The sequence below is a fragment of the Petaurus breviceps genome, unplaced genomic scaffold (genome assembly GCF_028583685.1).
Source record: "Petaurus breviceps papuanus isolate PSGF00001 unplaced genomic scaffold, PetGlider_PUasm1.0 90903, whole genome shotgun sequence".
NCBI classification, from domain to species: Eukaryota; Metazoa; Chordata; class Mammalia; order Diprotodontia; family Petauridae; genus Petaurus; species Petaurus breviceps.
This window is the reverse complement of record NW_027187376.1, coordinates 10,630,523-10,653,802: the sequence shown is the minus strand read 5'-3', so window position 1 is coordinate 10,653,802 and position 23,280 is coordinate 10,630,523. Positions and strand designations below refer to the sequence as shown.

General features: G+C 37.8%; 1 protein-coding gene across 16 annotated transcripts in view; it reads left to right on the top strand.

The window, feature by feature from the left end:
* The window catches only part of MAP2 (microtubule associated protein 2), a 373,092-nt gene extending 350,491 nt beyond the window's left edge, over positions 1–22,601 (top strand). For 10 of the 16 annotated variants that reach the window (XM_069075243.1, XM_069075251.1, XM_069075250.1 and 7 more), the window contains 4 exons: positions 15,720–15,812; positions 17,557–17,638; positions 18,237–18,349; positions 18,525–22,601. In XM_069075243.1, coding sequence (XP_068931344.1) covers positions 15,720–15,812; positions 17,557–17,638; positions 18,237–18,349; positions 18,525–18,740 — 504 coding nt within the window. In that variant the 3' untranslated portion in view covers positions 18,741–22,601. The remainder of the gene's footprint in view (positions 1–15,719; positions 15,813–17,556; positions 17,639–18,236; positions 18,350–18,524) is intronic. The other 6 variants (XM_069075249.1, XM_069075248.1, XM_069075247.1 and 3 more) reach the window with 1 other exon arrangement.
* The last annotated feature ends 679 nt before the right edge of the window (positions 22,602–23,280 follow it).

Below are 23,280 nucleotides of genomic sequence, written 5' to 3'. Positions count from 1 at the left end.
ATAATAGCTTGTAGATAAGTTGGACTGATGTCAAGAAAATATGAAAAGAAAGGATGAGACAGGGGAAACAAAATCTCTGTACTTGTAGAGGTGAGAAAGCTTCAGTGTATTCAGAGAATGACAGATAGTACAGAGAGATAGCACAGGAAATTAGAAAATAGTAGGAGATTAGTTGGGAAGGAAAAATTGCAGCCAAACTTTGCAGAGCTTTGAACACGGGGCTCATCAATTTGAATTTCATTCAAATTAGATTCAATTCAAATAGAACTTCAGCAGGCAGTGAAGTTCTATTGAAGTTTCTAAATGGGAAGAAACATAAGCATTGTATTTGGGAAATATGAATCTAAAAGTGTTATGTACAAGATGGATCCAAAAAGAAAGAGATGAGGTAGATTAGTCAATAACAACAAGCATTTATAAAGTAAAACATGTTTTTTTTTTCTCAGAACATCTACTCATCTGGTAATATAAATATTATTCCCATTCTACAGATTAGGAAAATGAAGCTCTGAGAGGTTGTTACCTTTCCAAGACGATAAGAGCCTTGTGCCTTGAACCCTGGTGCTTCAGTTCCAATTTATCACATTTTTCAGTGTGCTATACTTCCTCTTAGGATGTCATCACAGTAGTTACAGTGAAAGGTACTTTGATGAATGTGTGATCTCATTGATGTGGAGGTCATCCATTAGTATATATTTCATGCACCATTTTGTGATCCTGTGCAATGCTTGTCTATGTTCTCCTGTAAAGCCTCCACCAGGCGTCGACATAGAATGCTAAGGAATTTAATGTAATTATCTTGAATAGTAAAACAAAAATTGTTATGACTTGGCAATTGGAACAATATAGGAAGGGACAGATGGGAAGGAATGGTAGAAGACAATGGGGTTTTGAGTATAAACAAAGAGGAGGATCTAACTAGGTAGAATTGGAGGGTAGAAAGAAAAGACAGGGTCAGTTTTGGGGTGGGTTTTTTGGCTTTTTGGAGGGGGAGGGCAGGGCAATTGGGATTAAGTGACTTGCCCAAGGTCACACAGATAGTAATTGTTAAGTGTCTGAGGTCACATTTGAACTCAGGTCCTCCTGACTCTAGGGCCAGTGCTCTACTTACTGCACCACCTAGCTGCCCAGGATCAGTTTTAAATACGTACTGTCAAGTACTTGTGGATCATCTAGGTGGAAGGGAGAATTACCTAGGTCATACCAGAGATGTAGATTTGGGATGTCTTCTGTAGTTACATGATCAATGTGTCATTAAACATTCCTTTCTTTTCCATGTCTTCTACAAAGACCCTAATTCAAACCCTTGCAACTTGTCATGTGGAAACAATTCCTGATCCTGACAGACAGCACCAATGGACCTTTTGAACCAATAATTAAACAGAAAAAGGAGAAGGGGCTGGATTTCCTTCAAGTAGCAAATCTCCTGTAAATTAAGGTCTATCTTTTTAACATCAATATTCTAATGCCATTATATTTCCATGAAACACAGAACACAACAATCTCTAAAAAACTGAAAATGAGCATTATGAGAAGTGGTGGAAGGAAACATGGTATTATCAGCCTGTGAAGTATAACCAATAATAAGCATCCTTGAAGAGTAATTGAGAGAGGAGAAAGATGTCATCAGGAAAAGAAAGGAAGAGAGGATGAGCTGCTCAGGTAGACAGTCTGAGTACTCCACTGGTAGCCTCATAGTTGCAGGGAAGAATTAGGACTTATTTATCCTTATGTCCCACAGCATCTAGTCTTGATGAATCAATCATAGATTCTCAATACACATTTGCTAAATTAATGATTTTTCTCCTGGGTATAGGCATCACAAAGGAGATGCACCCTATAATCAGATAAACATACAAATAACTAAGAAAAGTTAGTCATCTGTTCCCTAGCAATTAATGGATATGGGAACACTCAGTTCCCAAAGATGATATAAAAGCATCTTAGACATTTAATGCCGTCCTGAAGTAAAGAGCTTCATTTTTTTGTCCAAGTTGAATCACGCCCAAATCTTCTCATATACAAAAGTTTTAACAATGAACAGATAGAATTAGGCTGAAAGCAGGTATTTTTCCTCCTGTACCACAATGTTCATGAGATTTTTTCTTCCTCTTGAAGAAATGGCACTCTTCAGTGAGATAAGTCTGTGATTAATGGAATAGATGAAATTGTTTACGATACATGGAGCTTTGCCAGAAGCCATGAGTGTAATCCGTTAAGGTGAAATAAGTTAGAATAAAACTTATAGGTTAGAATGAAAAAAAATGAAAATATACAATCTCTGACTCATGCAGATGTTTTAGATAAATTAACAGAGCCCAAGTGATCTTGTAAAGTGAGCATGTCTTTGTTAAATTCAATAATTATGCAATCACTTGTGTATAATCAAGTACTAGGCAAAATATGAAGATCTGGATGAAAGGCAATTGTTTCTGTAGAGACCCACAGTCTTCAAGGCAGCTAGGCGGTACAGTGAATAGAGCACTTGCCCTGGAGTCAGGAGGACCTGACTGCAAATCCAGCCTCAGACACTTAACATAAAAACTAGCCGTGTGACCTTGGGCAAGTCACTTAACCCCAATTGCCCAGCCTTCCTCCCCCTCCAAAAAGAAAAAAGACAAAGAAAAAAAAGAAAGTTAAGCCTGATTCTATAAGCCAGTGGTATTGTGATATTCAGGAAAAAGTGCCAAACAAATCCAACACATTGCTTCTACCTTTCTTTTCTTTTTCATAGAAATGGACATTTATAAAGGACAGTTGGAACCTTTTTTTTTTCTTTTCAAAACTGAGACTGGCTTATGAGACCTAGTTGAAAGAGGTAAAGAGTTTTTGACCAGAATAAGAGAGTATCGTAATATACAGAAGACAAATTAAACTGTTGTCCCTTAGACCCTTAGAGGCAGTTTAGGTGAGAGAGTGAGTAGAGCAGTGAGCCTGGAGTCAAGAACACCTGAGTTCAAATCTAGCCTCAGATACTTAGTAACTGTGTGACCCTGACCAGCTCACTTAACCTGTCTGCCTTGGTCTCCTCAGCTATACAATGGAGATCATAATACTGTGTTTCCCCGATAATAAGACACTGTCTTATTAATTTTTTGGACAGAAAAAACACCAGAGGGCTTATTTTCGGGGGAGGGCTTATTTTAGAGGAATCTTACACAGTAAGGGGAGGGCTTATTTTCGGTATAGGTCTTATTATCGGGGAAGCACGGTAGCACATACCTCACAGGGTAGTTACAACTAAGATAATATCTGTATAGCTCTTAACACAGTGCATGGCACTTAGAAGATGTTTAATATTTATTCCATCTCCTTTCCTTTGTTGTGTTTAGAAATTACTTGTAAAGTAAGTTTTGTTGTTGTGGTTTTTTTTGTCTAATTTTTTTTTGGAGGGGGGAAGGCAGGGCAATTGAGGTTAAAGTGTTGTGTCTTAGGCATATTTGGGCTCAGATCCTCCTGATTCCAGTACTCTATTCACTACGCCACCTAGCTGCCCCAAAGTAAGTTTTAATGGACAAATATTTGCCCATGACTAGTTGCCTTAGTTGGGAAACTATGCAAATGATTCTGTTTATGGGTTTGATCTGATAGATACACAGAATTTTAGTGTGGAAAGGAACCACAGTGTCCATCTAGTACAAACCATACCCAGGAGGAATCCCAACATAGAGACCAAATGGTCTTTAGCCTCTACCTAAAGACCTCCAGCAAGAGAGACCCATTACCTATTAAGGCATCTCATTCCATTTTTGAATAATTCTTATTCTTTTTTCTAATATTAATCCCAAATTTACCTCTTATAACTTCCAACCATTGCTCATATTTCTGCCTTTCAGAACCAAACAATTCCACAGCCATAAATTTATAAATTTACACAGCATTAATGGAACACAGTCAATGGAATGTCGGTGTAATTTACTAGACTGGCCGTGGGAGACAAAGCTGAACTATAGTCCAGTACTCTGGAACAAGACTATCATGGTCCCTCCCTAGTTCTTTCAGATGGTCCTGATGTGACATGGCATATGTGACATAATGATCCACTCCAGAATTTTCCAAGGAATCAAAATAAAACTTCCTGGTCTTTAGTATGAAGCCTCTTTTCTCATTCCTCTTCTGTAATATGGTTCAACATTTGCCATTATCCAGCCCTATAGAGCCTCCCCTGTTTTCTTCAATTCTTCAAATATTACTTAGGTGCTCAGTAATCACATCTGTCAGATATTTCATTATTTGAGAAACAGGTCATCTGAACCAGGTGATTTGAACTCATGAAAGGCAATAAGATTCTCTCTTACTATTAAAATAAATTTATAAATGCAGCATTAATGGAACAAAGTCAAAGGAATGCCAGTGTAATTTACTAGCTTGTCCATGTGAGACAAAGCAGAACTATAGTCCAGTACTCTGGGGTAATAGGCAACTGCTAAAGAAAACAAGAATACTTTTAATTTTACTTTAAAAAAGGACATTCATGAGTTGAGATATTGGGCATTTGTTTAATGGAATATCCATGAACTGAGTGTAAACTTGAGATGGTAGACATAATCAACATTTTAGTGTGGGGAAATGATCAGGTAATTATCTCTTTGATTGAAAGCAATTTTAAAAACAATCTTTCTTTAGATTACATTTTCTCCCATTATTCCTTCTTTTGTTTCTTTAGGGAATTGAAAGGCATGGTAAATCAACAAATGAAACCATTTCTAAAAATCCTGTTTGTATGATTATAGCTTAAGAGCAAGAAGAGACTATAAAGAGAATTCAATCTCTTTCCTTTACAGATGAGGTGATAGAGGTTCAGAAAGTCACATAAGAATCAGAATTTGAACCCAGAATCTTTGACTCTAAATGCAATGCCCTTTGCATTACCCATGCAGCAGCCTTTATCAATGACTGCAACACAATCTTCTACCCTGTACAGAAGATATAAAAGAGCATGACAGAATCCCTGCCCTTGAAAAGTTGATCATCTTGTTAGAGTATTACTGGTGGTTGTATTTCCATTTTCTATGTGATGAAGCTGAGACTCAGAGAGATTAAATGGCCTTCCTACGATCGCATAGTAACTTAGTATCGAAGGCTAGGACCTAGATCATTTGGACTCCAAGTCTACTACTTTCAGAGTATTTACAATTATTGTTTCATATGATGGGTGATAGTAATATCATCATGCAGTATTATTTTTCCCTGCATAGGCCTGAAGAAATAAGGTCACTCATCACCCAGAATAACTGTAGAAGCATATAAATGTATGAGTTTAAAATCAGCCATTCAAACAGATCGACCAAGACCTTAAAGAGTGAGAAACAATACTTAAAAAAAAACGAAATCACTTTTTCCTTCTCCTTTTCCTCCTTCCCTGTCTCTTTCATTTGTTTCCCTTCAGTTTTTTGTTTAAGAGTAAGATATTTAGTTCTAGGCACATGCTTGTGAATATACCTAGTCTAAGTCAAAATCAGTACAAAGAAAATTAAATTGTCTTCCCATATGCACAGTAGTGTGCTTCATGAAGAATGATCTAGGGAAACTGATTCAGACTTAAAACATCATGGAAGAACAAAGTGGTCTCCACCACCTGAGAGGACCTATTATAGGATCAGAGACTTAAGTACAGTGGGACTTCCAATGCCAGGCCTTGGGACATTGACATTTACAAGGCATAAAAAATTAAATGCACATCAGGAAGGAACATCGAAGTCACTACTGTAAATCCCCTGCAAAACCTAGAAGATGCTGGAGGCATCTTTGGTAGAACTAATAAAAATCTTGTGACCAGATATCAAACTGTAACAAGTAAGATGAAGATCAGACATAGAGGGAAAAAATGGTAGAAAATAATAAGTTACTGTCCAAAGCACGTGGTTGCATTAGAATAGAAGAACAATGCAATTTTTCAGTTTTACCTTAGTAAAAAAGAAGACATACATTGTTTTTTTTTTTTAAAGAGCTGGTATAAAGGCCTGCAACCCATATATAATTTTAACCTGACTGCAAGGCTCTTACTGGTATAATTTCAAAACAGAACATTATGAGCTTCCATTTTCAAATCTATCTAATGTATTCATGTTTGAATTTCTTTTCAATATAAACCTCTTCTGGTGTTCATCTGATATGAATAAATAAGTTATTATTAAAAATGAAGGTTATAGCCATGAAAATGTACTTCAGATAGATGTTTGAACAGAAAACAGGGAAAGAAAAGCACTTTTTACTGATAATTATTGGGGATTTCATTCTTGGCATACCTGGAAAATAATGCAAAAAAAAAAAAAGAAATAGTCTAAATGAATCTAAGATAAAGGTTATGATAGCCTGGTATCAGAGTTCTGTTCCTAGACAGGGAACATTAAAGGACCAGAGCAATAACTAGGGTGAAATGGGTGCAGTTACACACTCAGAAAATTTTTATAGGGAAGAAAAATTAAATATATGTTATCAAGCAGCCTAGAAGCCACAGGAATCACTAAGTTCCCCCTCCTGCTCAACTAAATTTCTCTTAATTACTTAGGTTATTTTAGATTTTGATTATTTTTCATGAGATTTAGTGTGGTCTCATGATAAAAAGTCAGCTATAGAGTCAGAAGTACTGGGTTAATTCCCATATCCAACATATACAGACTCTGATCCTAAGCATGCCACTCAATCTCTTAGTATTTCTGTCAATGCCCTAAGACTATGCATTTCAGAGAAGTTGCCAGTCTGCCCTGATAGAGGTAGTTCCCCACAATTTAGCTCCCCATGCTAACAAAGTCTCAGGATAAAACTAAGCAAAATAAAACTTTTTTTCACATCTGGTATTTGAGTTGCTTGTTATGTCTCTGTCTGGCAAAACTGCAGTGTAATAAATAAAGGGGCAAAGTTGTGTTAATGGCACTCTCCTAGCTTCTTGTTAAGCTAGCAGAGGAGGAGAGGAAAAGAAGGCAATAATTGTTTGGGGCATATTCCTAACCTTTCAAGTTTTGCACACTATGATTATTTCCGTCTTACATGCTGAGCTTTTGAGTAGCCAAACAATCTGTATGAGAATAAGACATAAAAATAAGGAAAACTTTAATCCCTATATTTTTAAAAATAAATATTAGCACATGTTTTCAAAAGAAGGTGTTTTTTCCTTGTGATTTATGATTGTGATGGAATGCTACTTGTCTATAAGAAATGAGGAGCTCAATGATCTTAGAAAAACATGAATAGACATGCACGAAATAATGAAGATAAAAATGAGCAGAACTAAAAGACCATCATATGTAGTAATAGCAATATTGTTTTAAGAACAATTTTGTGTGAATAAATCATTTTGAGTATTATAAATATGCAAATTAACTACAAAGGATATATGAAGTAAGACACTATCTGGATCCAGAGAAAGAATTGAAATTGATGTGTAGAATGATGGTATGAGAGAGAGAGAAATATTTGTGTCTAATGGTAGTCATCTCTGGTGAGAGGGAGGGGGAAAAGGAAATTTATATGATAACTTTATTATATATTTAAAAGGAATAGCAAGTTGTACATAATAGATTTGAAGTTTTGTGTGTAACCATGTTTTAAAAAATTATACTATATTATCAAAATATTTTATTTTATTTTTTGCTTTTTGGAGGGGGAGGGCAGGGCAATTGGGGTTAAGTGACTTGCCCAAGGTCACATGACTAGTAAGTGTTATGTGTCTGAGGTCGGATTTGAACTCAGGTCCTCTTGACTCTAGGGCCAGTGCTCTATTTACTGCACCACCTAGCTGCCCCATGAAAATACTTTCTATTCAATAAAAAAAAAACCTAGGAGTGGCTATGTGGTGCAGTGAATAGAGCACCGGCCCTGGAGTCAGGAGGACCTGAGTTCAAATCCAGCCTCAGACACTTAACACAAAAACTAGCCATGTGACTTTGGGCAAGTCACTTAATCCCAAGTGCCCTCCAAAAAGCAACAAAAAAAACTAACAAAAGGTTTTTTTCAAAATGCTTCCTTTTGAAAAAAATAAACATAGAGGGAACTAACCTTTAGGATTCAGGGAGACTAAAGGAAAGAACTCCAGTAGAATGATATAACTAAGTGCCAGAAGAATAAATCTAGTCAAGCTTCAAGTCGGTATATTTCTAAGTAGACAAAGAATATCCAATTGTCCTCACTTGGTCAAATGGAAAAAGGAGGCCAAAGGTAGAGGAATGAAAAGACTAAATAAAGAGTAGTAGTTTACAGATATCCAAGTTTTGAACTTGATTTTCCTTGACTTTATAAAATTATTCTCCCTGGAAACATCTCTTAGTTTTCTATCTGTGGTCATTTCCATGTTAGAGAACTAGATCAAGAATCAGGGGACTGGGAGGACTGGGTTGGAATCCTGTCTCAAGTGGCAGCCATCAGCATTCGATGGATTTTTCTCAGTTCTCTTGTACAGGAGTCCTTCCTTGAAGGGACAGTCCTCCTCTTTTATTCATATCACTCTCCTCCTGAAGAGGCTGTTGTTGTTGTTGTTGTTGTTTTTTTAAAGCAATCAGGGTTAAGTAACTTGCTCAAGGTTTCACAGCCAGTTATTTCTGGGTGTGGTGCTGAGTATCTGAGCCCGGATTTGATCCAGGTCATCCCGACACTGGAGCCGGTGCTCTTACTCGCTGAGCCACCTGGCTGCCCCTAAGCAATTGGGGTTAAGTAACTTGCTCAAGGTTACATGGCCAGGTGTTTCTGGATGGGTGCTAAGTGTCTGAGCCCGGGATTCGATCTCCAGGTCTTCTCAACACTGGAGCCAGTGCTCTTACTCGCTGTGCTACCTGGCCTCCCCGAAGAGGCTGTTTTTATCTCTATATGAGCAATTAAGCCCAGATGCAGAGTGACATCATTTCAACTGAGCTGTCAAGATGGGAGCCAATATGGGGTATTTTACAACTATTCAGAAAATACAGTAAAAGGTGTTACACATGGCATTTGGGGAGAATGGCACTTAACATGATAAACTCACAGTGATCCATGTGGAATAGCTTCCTTCACTTTCCTTCCTAAGGAATAACTAAATGAAGGTTAAAAGATGTGCATTTTTACCTCAAATCACCACTATATAAAAAAGCACTGGGAGCCTAAACTCTACTTTTTCTCTGATGGGGGAAAAAACAACAGGGATGTAGGTGAGGGAGGAAAGAGAAAAGAGGATACCTAAGTATTTTTAAAATGGAGAGAAGAGAGCATACAGGAAGCACTAAGGGAAAAAACATTGAAAGTTACATGTTGAATTTATTCTTTATCAATAAAAAAAAATGGAGGACTGGGCGCCCTAAGGTTTCTAACAGTTCTCAATCCAAGATCCTATTATTTTCGTTCCCCTGACCATCATTCCAAACACTACAATTGGCATTTTAGCACAGTTGATGAAACTAAAAATTAATATTGGAGGATCATGAGAAATTCTAGTTTGTACAGATTTCTAGTTGGTATATAACACCACCATGCTCGGGGGTGGGGGGACACTTCTCTATGTGAGAAATGCTGGCAGTTTGGTTTCCACAGATTCTATAGGAACAATAGCTGTTTACATGCAGGGAGGCATAAATCTGTAAAAAGGGGCCTGAGCTAGGCTGGCTTGGACCAGTTGGGGGATGGTCACTGACTTTTCATTAACACATATGCTTAATGGGCAGGTCCAGAGAATTGTAACCCAGAAGAGGTGGAGCCAGTCCCAACTCTGAAGGGAGGAACAGCAGGAAAGTTAAATGAAACAGCCTAAAAAGGGCTTGCCTTTGTCTGATCCTTCATAGTCTTTTCTGGGAGGCTACCCATTTATTTGTTACAGAATAAATGTAAAATAAAGGCCATGAAACTTCCTGGATCCTCAACAAGTGTGGCTTGCTCCCTAGACAGAGCACATAGATTTTCATTTACAACATCTAGTACCCAGTGTGTTTTGTTTGTTTACTCATTCATTCATTCAACAAATATTTATTTAGCATGTACTATGTTTAGAACCTTAATCAGGGAAACATATCTATACCCATACACCTACACTACAAAATAGTATGTGATAAATGCTATGAATATAGCAAAAGATATTCTTAGAAGTTTAGAGGAAAGGGAAACTATTGTTTACTTCGGTAATCAGGAGAGTTAAGGTGATATTTAGGCTGAGCTTTGGAAAATAAACAGGCAGGATTTTTAAAGGAGGAGATGTGGAAAGAAGGCATTCCAGATGGAGGGAAATAGTGCGAGTGAAAAGTAGGAAAGTGGAAAAGCTTCAGATATATTGGAGGAATGGAGAATGTTCCTGTTTGCTTAGTGCATTAAAGATACAAACCAGAGAAGGCAAATTAGGCCCAGATAGGAGAGAGGTCTTAATGGTGCCCCAAGGAGTTTGGGGTTTGTTCACTAGGAAAAGATGTGCAATTGAAGGTTTTTGAGCTGAGGAACAACATTAAGGGGTAGGATGGGGTAACGGAAAGAGCTCTGGATCTGTGTAGCCAAAGGGCCTGAATTTGAATCCTGTCTCAACTCCCTACTTAACTTTGGGGAATTCTCCTCGTGTCTCTTAAAACTCAGTTTTTTCACAAGCAAAAAAGGAACTTAGACAAGATTATCTCTATTGTCTCTTCTGTCTCTAAATTCAATGATCCTCCTATCAGGTAATTTTTTTAAATTATCCAGTTGTGTGATGAAAGGCCTTTCATTCTTCACTTTTTCCTCCCACTAGAAAGTGGGAAGACTGAACTGTAACAACAGTAACAGTAATAAGCAGTTGACAATTGTATATAAAGTCTTAAGATTTACAAAGCACTTGGTCCCCGTGGCCTCATTTTATCCTCGGAACAACGCTGGGACATAAGGGCTCAGTCATTCAGCCAGTCAGCTGTTGATGTTTTTCCACATCTTCATTTCTGCCTTCCCTTCTATCAGAACTTAGCTTAAGAGTCACTTCCTCTGTGACAATTTCTGTGACTCCTCTCTGCTCTGATTTACCTAGAGCGCCCTGAATATCTTCTCCTTCCCCTCCCTGTCAGGGACCACACCTGACTCTGTGTTACACTAATCTGTATAAGGATATCTCACTCCAGTAGATTGTAAACTCTCTGAGAGCAGAGGTTAGGGCCCAGGGGAGAGGACATGGCCACATGTGGCCTTCTAGGTCCTAGAGTGGGGCCTTTGGACTGAATTCAAGTTTTGCAGAACAAATCCTTTTATTAAGGGGATTTGTTCTGTGAAGTTTGGTTTCAGTCAAAGGACCCTACTTGAGAACCTAGAGGGCCACATGTGGCCTCGAGGCCGCAGGTTGCCCACCCCTGGGTCATGTACTATTCTTGTAACTCCAGTGTTTAGCACAATGCCTTGCCATGGTAGATGCTTCATAAATGTCTGTTTAATTGAAACAATTGTCATAGGTTCAAATTGTTTGGCAGTTATCTGGGGAGGGAGGACATTGTGGAAAGAGAGATAACTCTGGAGTCAAAGATCCTGGGTTCAAATACTACCTATTCTGCTTACTACCCATGTGACCTTGGACAAATCACTTAATTGCAGTGAGCCAGTTTCCTCATAAAGAAAATGAGGGGATTGGAAAAGATGGCTTCAAAATTCCTTTCCAGTTCTAGAACTCTTATCCTGTGTTCCTATGAAAGTTCTATCTCCTGCTCCCCCATTCAAAAACATCAGACACACACACACACACACACAAACACACACGCACACGCGCGCACATTTTACAGATGAGCAAAATTAATCTCAGGGAAGTTAAGTCTAATACAATGAAAAAATGACTGCTTTTGGAGTCAAAGGACCTGGGTAAAGATTAAACCTGACTTAGCCTATCAAATCCTTGGACTCTTGAATTTGTGGGCCACTTTGAGATATCCTTAACCTTTTTTATTTAATTCACAAGGGTGTTAATTAAAAAAGATAAAGTCACATTAAATCAGACCTAAACTTCCAGCTAATTTTAAATACACACCAATAAAAAAATAATAAGGCCTTATTACCTAAAAAAAAAACCATCAGAGAATTGGTTGCTCTGTCACACAAAGGTCTATTATATTTTCTAGCCTGGTATTTAAACATGTACATTTGAAAGATTTGTTCAGATTGTTTTTTCCCTTAAGATATATTTTACAAAACATGAAGACAATTGACATCTAAGTGCCTGAGAAACTGTTCTCTATTTAGAGCCTGGAGAATAGGAACTGACATTTCTTATCAGAAAATTGTACTATGATAGGACCTTACAATCCTTACCAGGCATCTTTTTTTCTGTTTTCTGAAAGGATACATCCAGTGGCAAAATATGCTGTTAACTGAGCCTTGGGAAGTCTATAGTGCTGAAGAGCAAGACATTTCCTCCAGCAAAGCTGGCAGAATCCCACTGTAGTCAGCCGATTAGAGAAAGGCATTAGACTGGAACTTGTCATGTCTGATGAGAAGTCCTGTACAGAAGAAAAGTAAAACCAACAATACACTTTCTTCCAGTATATAGGAAGGGACTGATAAGTGTAACCCTATATATACTGTGATATTCAGTTCTTCATATGCAGCATCCAAGGTGATAACGCAATGTTAGGAAAATGGAACGAGCCTCTACACATAGGAAATGAGTGACCCTTTGTTTTCTCAATGAGAAAACATGTACATTGTGATACTGGATCCTTAGCAGAACATACACTGACAAAATTACCATCATCTTTAAGATGTTTAAGAGCTCATTCAGTGCTATAGAAGCTGAAGAAAATAGAGGATTAATGAAGACTGCCATAGGATGATACTTTATTTCATTCTGGGCGAATCTTGTAATATTTAATCATTTCCTATTAATGACTTCTGGAGTCCATAGCACCCCCTCCCACTGAGTAACCGGTTATTTGGATAACAAAAAGAAATTCTCTACAATCAACATTTAAAGTGTTCATATTCAGTAAGCAAATAGTAACATCTTCATAAAGATCAAAACACCCTTTTACTGAATTAATCACTTCCGATTTTCACTGATTGTGTTTCCTTAGCAAACAAGTAAAATACAGGCAAAGATCTTTGAAGGATCTATTAAGCCCCAATCCGCTCCTAAAGGTGGTTGGAAGAATTCAGATGACATCTATTTCATATCCAGACTAATGAGGCCCCTGGAGATACCATCTGAATGGAGCATTTTGGGGAAAACAAATAGCATGTTTCTCTTTCTAAAAACAGTTTATCACTGAAAGTTGAAATATTCAAAGTATTCATTAATTCAAACCCATGCAACTCTCGAGAGTTAATACTATATATATATATATATATATATATATGTATATGTATATGTATATGTATATATATATATATCCTTCTAGGGGAGCCAGATTTATTGTTGAATTCAGACTCTGCTTGTGATCCCTTTAAAAAAAAGTAGAACTTTTATTATATGCCCCAAAGCCAAGTCTAGTCCTTATGCCTCCTGAATTCCCATTTGAAAATTAGGTCCTTTCTTGGAGTCACTGAAGAGAGGTGTTTGTGATGTTTCCCTGCAGGGGACAGACCAGCTGGACAATGCCGGTCTACTTCAGCTCAATTTTATCTTGCATTTTTATATTTTTTTCCCCTATGATGTGACATCAACCTCAAAGTCTGATATAAGACTGCGGTATGTTTTTGTTTGAGTTTTTGTGCTTGTTTCTCAAGAAGGTAGAATACAATTCCTCCTAAATATTGCCAATGCATGTGACATTTGGATTATTCCTCAGTGTCAGGGGAAAAGGCAAGAAAAGCAGCTGATATCAGGAGACCCTCATTTAGCCTCTGTTTTTATTTCAATCCATATCTTCCTGTTTTCACACCAATAGCGGCCTTGGCTTCTAAGCAGCAAGGCCTATACACATTTTAAAATTGATCCTACAACCCCATTTGGGGGCAGAAAGTGAAGTTCATTGAGGATGGAAAGTAAAAAGTTAAACTCATAACAGTGAGTCAACTTTCCAACTTCCTGTTAGGTTCAAAGGGTGAAGTGAGTTCCAAGTCCGATATCTCTACAGTAGATTGGGGAGAGATAGTGAGCCACATTCCACTTGCTGCTACTTAGCAAAACCCAGGAGGCTGAAAAAGGGGGAGAAGGTGATGCTCCAAGAGGAGATGGAGATGGGAAATGGAAATCCTAACAAAGACATAATTATAACTTAGAAGGAAGTTTGCTTTACTTTGCCCTTTCTCTTTATCACCCTACCCATATCTTGCTAACTGTTGAATAAGTAACCTAATGCCTAAGGAAAGAACTGAAAAGGCTTCTGTGTTTACTGTAAAGGACGTTACAACAGCTAATTTGATGGAGTCACTTAGAGACTAATGGAATTACAACTCTAATATAAATCACTGGGGGGAAAGGATATTTTGAGAGACAGGATTGTGTTTTGCCCCATTATTTATATCAATGAATACCTATATATTTTTTCTAGGTGAACAGTTCCTTTAACAGTGGACAGTAGTGTGTACTTGACAACGAGAATCCTTGTGGCTGCTCATCTCAGATTGTTTTTAATCTTATTTTCTCTTCTTTGGTCCTGGTCTTGCAGTTCTGGTTTGAGTGTATTAGCTGTGTCTAAAGAGGAAAGTACTGTTAGGAAGGAATGCTCTCATGTTACCTCCCAGGATCCTTTCCCCTTTGTTAATAATGATAGTAGTCATAATGGTAGTAGTGGAGGCAGATGGATGGCTCAATGGATAGAGCATTGGGCCTGGAGTCAGGAAGACCTGAGTTCAAATATGGCCTCAGACACTTATTAGTTATGTGACCTTGAGCAAGTCACTTAACTTGTGTTTGTCCCAATCCACTGGAGAAGGAAATGGTAAACCACTCCAGCATCTTTGCCAGGAAAACCCCATGGACAATACTGACATGCTATAGTCTGCCAGGTTAACAAGAGTTAAACACAACTGAGTATCTGAATTATAAATAGTAATAATAATAATAATAATAATAATAACTTATATTTGTATAGCACTCTATAAAGCACATTTTCTTCTTTATCTCATTAGTCCTCAAAAGAACTGTGTAAGGGAGATAGTATAAATATTAATTAGCCCATCTTACTGAGGTTGAAAGGAGTGAAACTCATTGAAAGTATTTAAGACAACTTCCACACACCTAGGTAAGTGATGGATCCAGGATTCAAATCCAGCACTCAGGCTTTGAAATCCAATGCTCTTTGAACATGTTCACACTGTCTTTCTCAAAGTTTGCCAGTAACTGACCATTCATTGAAGCAATAAAGAATATCAGAGGGAACCCTAAGGTGAAGCAAAGATGGACTTCTTGGACAACAAATTGGCTGGTGGAGAAGAGATCTATTAAGTGAAAAACAAGGAAGAAGAAATTAGCCATAGTCATTGAAGTTTTAGACTGAACTGAATCATTACAGTCTCCATAGTGAGAACCTGAATCCCTGGTGTAGCAATAGATCATATCTGAAATGTTGAAGATCTTCCACACCATGCTGAGTCCAAGGAATAGGCTTGCCTTGACTTACCCAGATGGTGTTCATCTACATCTGCCTTCCACATTTTACAGTGAGGGGACAGCACTGCTGTGTTTTTAAACTCTTGTGACAGACACAAAATATTGGAATTCCTTATGCTTTAGCCAAATTAATATTTAGACAGATACCTATTCAGCCTTCATAAAACTTGCTTGCCACACATAACAAAAGTAGGCTCCTTCTGGCTTCCTACTACCTTGTCCCCCACCCCAGAATAAAAGCCATTTGTAGTAAGTTCCCTTCGATTCCTTTTAGGTTAGGATTTTAAACAAGAAGATGGATTTTAGCGAGGTTCAGTCCAGATGTGGTTCCAAGGATAACATCAAACATTCTGCAGGGGGAGGAAATGTAAGTAGAAGCTGCTGCTTGGAGGGTGTCCTTGCCTGTGAGTGAGCCTCCTGAAGAGCCAGCCCTCTGTCACCTTTCCTGCGTTGCTTCTTCCCAAGCACTTTTCCCCCTTCTCACTACTGTTTAATGTGTCAACCTGGTCTAGTGGCATGTCAACCCTGTCTGTTGAGTAATGGGCTTTCTTCATGAGTCTTCTAGCAAATTAAACTGCATAAGGTATACCTTTGAAGCTAGGAGGACAGCGAGGCCATTTACTTTACCATTTTGATTCACTGGTCTTTACCTGATGCTCTCTCTCTTCCTGCTCCAGTGAAAATACAGTGTCAGCTAGCTGAACCACATATTCCAACTGTTCTATTGAAATTATGGCAGTCCAACTTGCACAGGAGACATAAGCTAATATTCTCAGAAATATTCAAAGCAGTTAGCCACCTCCATTGTTTACTTGGAATATTGCAGAAGTGATCAAGTAAATTTTACATATAGTTCAAGATAAAAGAATTTACGTCCCAATGTAGACTGTCCCTTAGGAGTACTCCCTTCTCTCCTTCACCAGAGCAAAAGTGATGTGGTAGAATGGGAAAGTATAAATCCAAAGGCCAGACATTAAATGTCTCCAGTTCACAGTTGAAAAAGTCAACACTCATAGAACAAAGAGAGTTCTTTCCAGGGAAAGGAGGAAACATCTATCCCATCTATTTTATATATTTCAGCATAAAGATTTCCTCCTGGTTGAATTTCCCTCAGGCAAATACAGGTGTCTGAATTTTTCCTAGCTATAGGTCATTCACTACTCAAATGAGCATAAGGAGAAGGAAGGGAAGCAATCAAATAACATCCCCACTCTAGCAGCTGGTGCCTAGAATTTTGGAGAATAATTACTGTGAGATCAATACATTGCTCACTGTTGAGCTTAATGAAAGGGGTTGGATGGGTTAAATGCTGGGTGCCAGATACTGATGCTCATGGCTCCTTTTCCCTTTCCTCCTTTGGACGTTGATAAGGACACATAGCTTGGTCCTAGGATTCTATAGTTAACCTAAATACTGCATACTGTTATGATAGAGTTGAAGGAAGACAGGATGAACTCAACCAGCTCCTTCTGTCCTCCACTGCCAGGAGACCAGATGAAAATGCCTAAGCAGCAAGGTTTGAATTGGGAGTCGGAAGGACCTGAAAGTAGGTGGAAAAACTTCTACCCTCTGAGAATTGGAGGGAAACATAAAAAAAAATAGGAAAAGGAACTGAGTGCTACCACGATGCTATTATGTGATGCTTTAGGGAAGTTCCACTGACCAAGGTGTGATCACTTACTAATATTTTAGAAAAGAAGCCTGTTCATTATATTTTACTTATATCTCAGATCTACTGGTGCTTCTTACTCTTCAAAGCATTTTCCAGTATTAACTAATTCATCTTCTTCTGCTTTCTCTGGGTTTTTGCTTATAAGAGGTCTTAACATGGTAATACCTAATATTCGGATTGAATGAAAGCTTGTATTAATGCAGTTGTTTCCATTCTTTGTGGTGTGCCCTGTTTCTACTAATAAAATCTTCTGTTCCAGGACTTTTACACTTGGCTCCTTCCTTTCTATCCAAATGTATCCAGGCATGTGTGTGTGTTTGTGTGTGTGCATGCGTGCACACATGTGAGTGAGTGCTCTCCACTAAGTCTGTATGGACTTGAACATCACTGTGTGTGTATATTTCAACCATCTAAAATATACCTTTTGTGATTTATGCAGATACAGATTGTTACCAAGAAGATTGACTTAAGCCACGTGACATCTAAATGCGGTTCTCTAAAGAATATCCGTCATAGGCCAGGTAACAAATAATAAAAACAGTTTAAGAATGGAAAGAATTATCTCAACAGGATTATACTTGCCTCCTTTTGTCCTTCTGGAGCATTTTGTTGTGTTCCATTGCTTAAACTTCTAACAAATGTTGTATTTGTGGAATACCTGCAACTGAGTTACATGCAGATTAACTACATTGGAGACAATAGCACCCTAACTTATCATTCAGACTAGAAATACAGAGAAGGGGAAAGACACTGGAGACTAAATATTAAACTATATACCATAAGAATAATGTCAATAACTTCCTTTGAGGGATATTTTTAATGGTGTTAGACTATATCTGAGTGGACAAAAGGCAAATAGACTTTGGTGACTTTTTAAAAATTCCTTACACAGCTATGTTCATAGAGACTGTAATAATCACACATTAAAGTTGTAAGGGGACTTTAATCTAAAACCTTCAGTTTATATATTTAAAAAAAAGTCAAGGCCAATTAAATCAAGTGACATACAATTCTGTAATTTGGTTTTGTCTATCTGATCCTAATTTATTACTACTTATTCTTTCACAAGGGTAAAAACCAAAGCCAATTCATCATTGCAAATCTTTCTATCTTATATAGGTGGTGGCCGTGTGAAAATTGAAAGCGTGAAGCTGGATTTCAAAGAGAAGGCACAAGCTAAAGTGGGGTCACTTGACAATGCCCACCACATACCTGGAGGTGGTAACGTCAAGGTATGGAACCTCTTAGATGCCAAATCAGTTACAAATGAAAGAGCTGGAGTGGTAAGGAATGGGGATATCCCAGCATGTATATAGGTCATCTCAAAATAAGATCCTTAGACTAGGGACCCCCTACTCCAGTTTGCAATGACTAAGTCAAATAATAAATGTCTTTTACCCTGAACAGATTGACAGCCAAAAACTGAACTTCAGAGAACATGCTAAGGCTCGGGTAGACCATGGTGCTGAGATCATTACACAGTCTCCGGGCAGATCCAGCGTGGCTTCCCCCAGGCGACTCAGCAACGTCTCCTCATCTGGAAGCATCAACCTGCTAGAGTCTCCCCAGCTTGCCACTTTGGCTGAAGATGTCACTGCTGCCCTTGCAAAGCAGGGCTTATGAATCTGTCTCATTTAACACTGAATGAAGTCATGCTATTTAGTCATGAGCTCTTGGCAGGAGCGGGCTCAGAGCAGGTGTTATATTCAGTCCTTATAAATTCTAAAATACATCTTATCCCAAGATTGTGGTAACCATTACGATAAAAATAATCCCCCCAATTTAAGTATGTGCAGAAATTGACCTGATTTTCATTTGCAGCAGGAAGACCCATTGGCTTTACATGAGTACAATTGCAATATATTCCATTGGATGATTCTTGTTGCTCTGGTCTGTCTTGCATGGAGTACCATGATAAAAATGCATTTTTACCTTTCATGTGCCTGAAGGCCATCCACTATTTTCTGAAGAGCCTTGTTAATATCCAAGCTGCTCATTTCACTGGTCTGTTTATGGGCAACCAAGATTGTCCTTTTGTAACTTATTACAGGTTAAATTAAAATGAAAGAGTCTGATTACAAGATGAGAAGAACATATTAAAAAAAAAACCAAGTTTTAAAAAAAGTGTTATTTTGTATAAATGGGAAGAAAGATTCAATTAAGTTATTAACATTTGGGGCCTGGATAATTAAATCAGTGTATAGGTAATTCTGATAAATTATTTAACTAATTAAAAAAAAGTAGTTGAAGAACAGTTGAACTGTATTTTTAAGGAAGTGATGTTCAAAAGCAGCTTTTAGACATGGAACACTTCCACAACTATGGACTTGTGTCTGATTAGGATGTCAGTTAATTGGCTAGATTTGTGTCCACACTACGAGTTTCACATCCTTTCCATCTGTTTGATACAGTATTATAGATATACATATATATATACATATATATATATTTCTCTGTGGCCATTTGTGATACTCCCTCATATACTTGAATATTATACTTCTTTATTATTCACAGTATCTGTGTCTCTTGCACCCTTTGGTGTTGAAATTTTAGGTATGTGAAAGTAGTTGTTAGCAGGGTTTTTTCCCTATTAAAAAAAACATTTAAAAAGAGAAAAACTTTTAGCATGAAGTTGCTTTCTGTAACAACTAAAAGCCGTGCCCCTGTTATAGTGCCAGATACAAGTCTCTTCTGTAATGCTAGAATTTTTATTTTCCTTTTCTGTTTCTCTTCACCAACATAAAGTTTGCTGGGGAGGTCTGTATCTATGTAAAAGGAACAAAAAACTGTTGGTTTGAGATTCTGGAATTTTTTTTTTACTTAAGAAGTAATTTGGGTTTTACTCTGATAATTATGAGATGATGGCCTCTTTTATTTATTTACTTTTTTTTCTTTTGCTAAAGTTGAATCCAAGAAAGTGAATTTGAGAAAATGCCATTCCTCTCCTCGGGATGGCATCTCCTTGTTAAATTAGCTAGGCTATCAGAGGAGGCCACCCATTCAACTAAAACATTTGTCCATATACCAAAAAAAGCAAAAATGCTTTCAATTAGAAGAATACCTTTTTTAAGTGTGTATAGAAACAAAAAGTGAAGATATAGTGTCTGATTTGATGGATTTACTTTTCAGGACTCTGCTGTAACACTGAATCAACTGAAAACAAGAAACACTACAGCTTAGCATAGTTTCTCAGGGAAGAGGGCTGTTCTGATATTATCTGCAGTAATCTTGCCTAGAATTCATGAAACAAGTAATTCCAATCACAGATTGTTGATTTTAAACTCATCGACAAATATTTTCCATGATCCATTTCTGAGCTGTCCCTGAATAGGGCCAGAGGATGACATGTTTTATGGAAGCTCTTTGCTACTTTTAAGTGTTCTTAAGATTCCTCGTCTTAGTGACTGAGCTCAGAGAGGGTTTATTGTTTCTTTTGAGCTAATTCAGTTTTAAAACTTGAGGGTGATCGTAGAAAGAAGAGGATGAGTGTGGGCTTCAGCAACATTTTAGTGTGTATCACCTAATGAAAATACTAAGGGTGAAGAGACAGAGAACTGTAGGGGTAGAATAATGACCCATCTGACGTCATTAATGTGAATTCCCCAAGGGAAAAACCCTAGAAACACAGAAAATCTGTCACTTCATTATTTTCAACGGAGAGCTTTTATACACCCCCAATCCTGTCTAACCCTGTCTATCAGTCAGTTTGATGCAAATGTTGTGAATTTAGAAATTAAGTGGGACAATGGGTTTCTAATTTCTGCCATGTAATTGCTGAGTGGAGTTTGCAAACTAAACCTGGCATTTACACAGAAATATTTCCTGATGTAGTGCATCAAAGTCCTGTATGTTGCACAAACAGGAAGACTTAGTAGTGTGGAACACATTGCTCACACCCTGTACCACCACCGAGTGCAAAATAACTTGGCAGTATTTTTCTTAAGTCTTTGGATAGTGTTAGCTAGCAACTAAAGTACTGTGGAACATCCATTTGACAGAAATTGAACACCAGTTGGTCAGGACAGCATTTAACCTGTGACTCGAGTATTTTTTTAGATCTGCTTTTAAATTACAAACACACACCAAAAACAAATAAAAAGAACAATTCATGATGATGAAGTTTAGTTACCTGTGTATGAAGTCCAACTAGGTTAGTGGAAGGCATTTGAGTCTTTAGTTTTTCTTGTCCAGTCCTTACAAGGTCTTTAGAATGAGTAAGTTGCTTTACCCAGAACAAATCATGATTCTTTATAAAATCAGCGAAAAGAAACAGATTTTGCTGACTCAAGGAAAACACACAGGTTAAGTTTACAGGGCTCTTGAAGCCCCTTGATAAAAGCCAAGCCTTGTCTTCACTCTCAAGAACACGACTTAACAACATAAGCTTTGCAAACACAATACTAACAAGGAAGACAATGCATCTGGTGGTCTAGAAGTCAGAGCTCTAAAAGCTTCAGATTCTAGATCCTCTATATCCAGCTTTACCCTGGCTTTGGCTGATGAGAATCAGTCTGCCTAAGTAATCCAGATTCATGAAGAGTTATAAGGCCAACGTTCACAAAAGAACCAACTCTCTCTGGAATCACATACAACTGAGAAACATTTAAATTCCGATGATCCAGATTCATGAAGAGTTTTAAAGGCCACGTTCACTTGAACCAACTCTCTCTGGATTCACCTGCTGTGTTATCAGGATGATGGGCTCCAGTCCCATCCACAAGAAAAAGCCCTGTGTAACACTAGGTAGCAAGGACCTGAAAAGGACTGGACAGAGAAAATCGGTGGAAGATGGGAAAATGCAAAGGCAGTTGGCCTACAAAACGTATGGTAGACTTTACATTTTTTCTTACTGTGTACAAAAGGAAATGGTATATTAGCCACCAAATAATCTTACATTAGTATTAATGTAGTGATATTCCTCATAATTTATTCTAACACAGCTGGAAATATAAACATTTTTTCTGTCTTTCACACCAGAAGAAAGAGGAAAGGGAATCATTTAGCCTTTAAGTGGCAGAAAAAAAAAAGATTTTGCTACTTGAAAGTGAATTCATAATATGTGGAGACAGATTCCATATATTCCTTCCAAAATATGGATCTATCAGCTTAATTCCATGTTTGTGTTTAAAATTATACAGATAGGATTCTAGCCTAGTTGTGTGAGCTGGAGCAATTCCCTCTACAAGAAAGCTGCCTACTTTCAGACTCAGAAAAGATTAATCATAACAATTCACTTCAACTTTAGCAAAGAGGAAAAAAAAAAAACAAGTAAAAATGCACACCCAGTGTGCCCGGATTCCAAGTGTTAAAACACACCTTGCAAATCTATGGGGTTTTTTTTCTGAGAATTCTAGAGCCTGTTACCATAGAGAGGCATTTCTTCAGTGGCTGGTGGTAGTTAGTTCATGTTTTTCAATCAGATTTGCAATTGTATTTGTTGCTGAATAGTGATTGTTTTGCAAAATAAAATTGCTTGTCATCTAACTACTTATCTCATGAGACTGCTTCTTCTGCCGAAGTGTGTGTATGTGTGTGTGTGTGTGTGTTTACTTATATTTGTGTATGTTTTTCATTTTACTTTTGTTTAAAGAACAAGAAGAGTATTAGGGCCAAGAAGGTTGTCTTTTGTTCCTGATTTCTGTCCTTCCCTCTTCCCCTAGCCAAAGGTATAGCCCATAAAACTCCCCCATGTGGTTGAACTACATTAAAATATAATTGGGAAAGAAATAAAATATTAAATTAATTAATTAGCATTAGTAAAAATTTAAAAAACCTAAAATTATGACAACATGGATATTGTTCATTTGTGGTTTTCTAGGTCAATGTGCTGCCCACAGGAATACATTTCTGTTTGAGTTTAATACCATTGCCTTGGACCACATCCAAGCTTGTCTAGACCTCCATAAATAAACAAGCCACCACCATGCTAGCCCTCCATTTCCTGCTAAGGAATGGTGTCCTAACAGTCCATAGGACTGTCACTATTGGTCAATTCCCCCACCCTTCCTCCACCCACATACACACCCTATTGCAATTTGTCCTTCAGTGCCTCATCTCCCCTGGGCCTAGGCTTCACTAATAAGGTACACCTTCCTAATGAAAGGACTAGTGGGAAAGGGAAAGTTGGGAGCAAACTAGATAATGAATGCATGATCACTGTGGC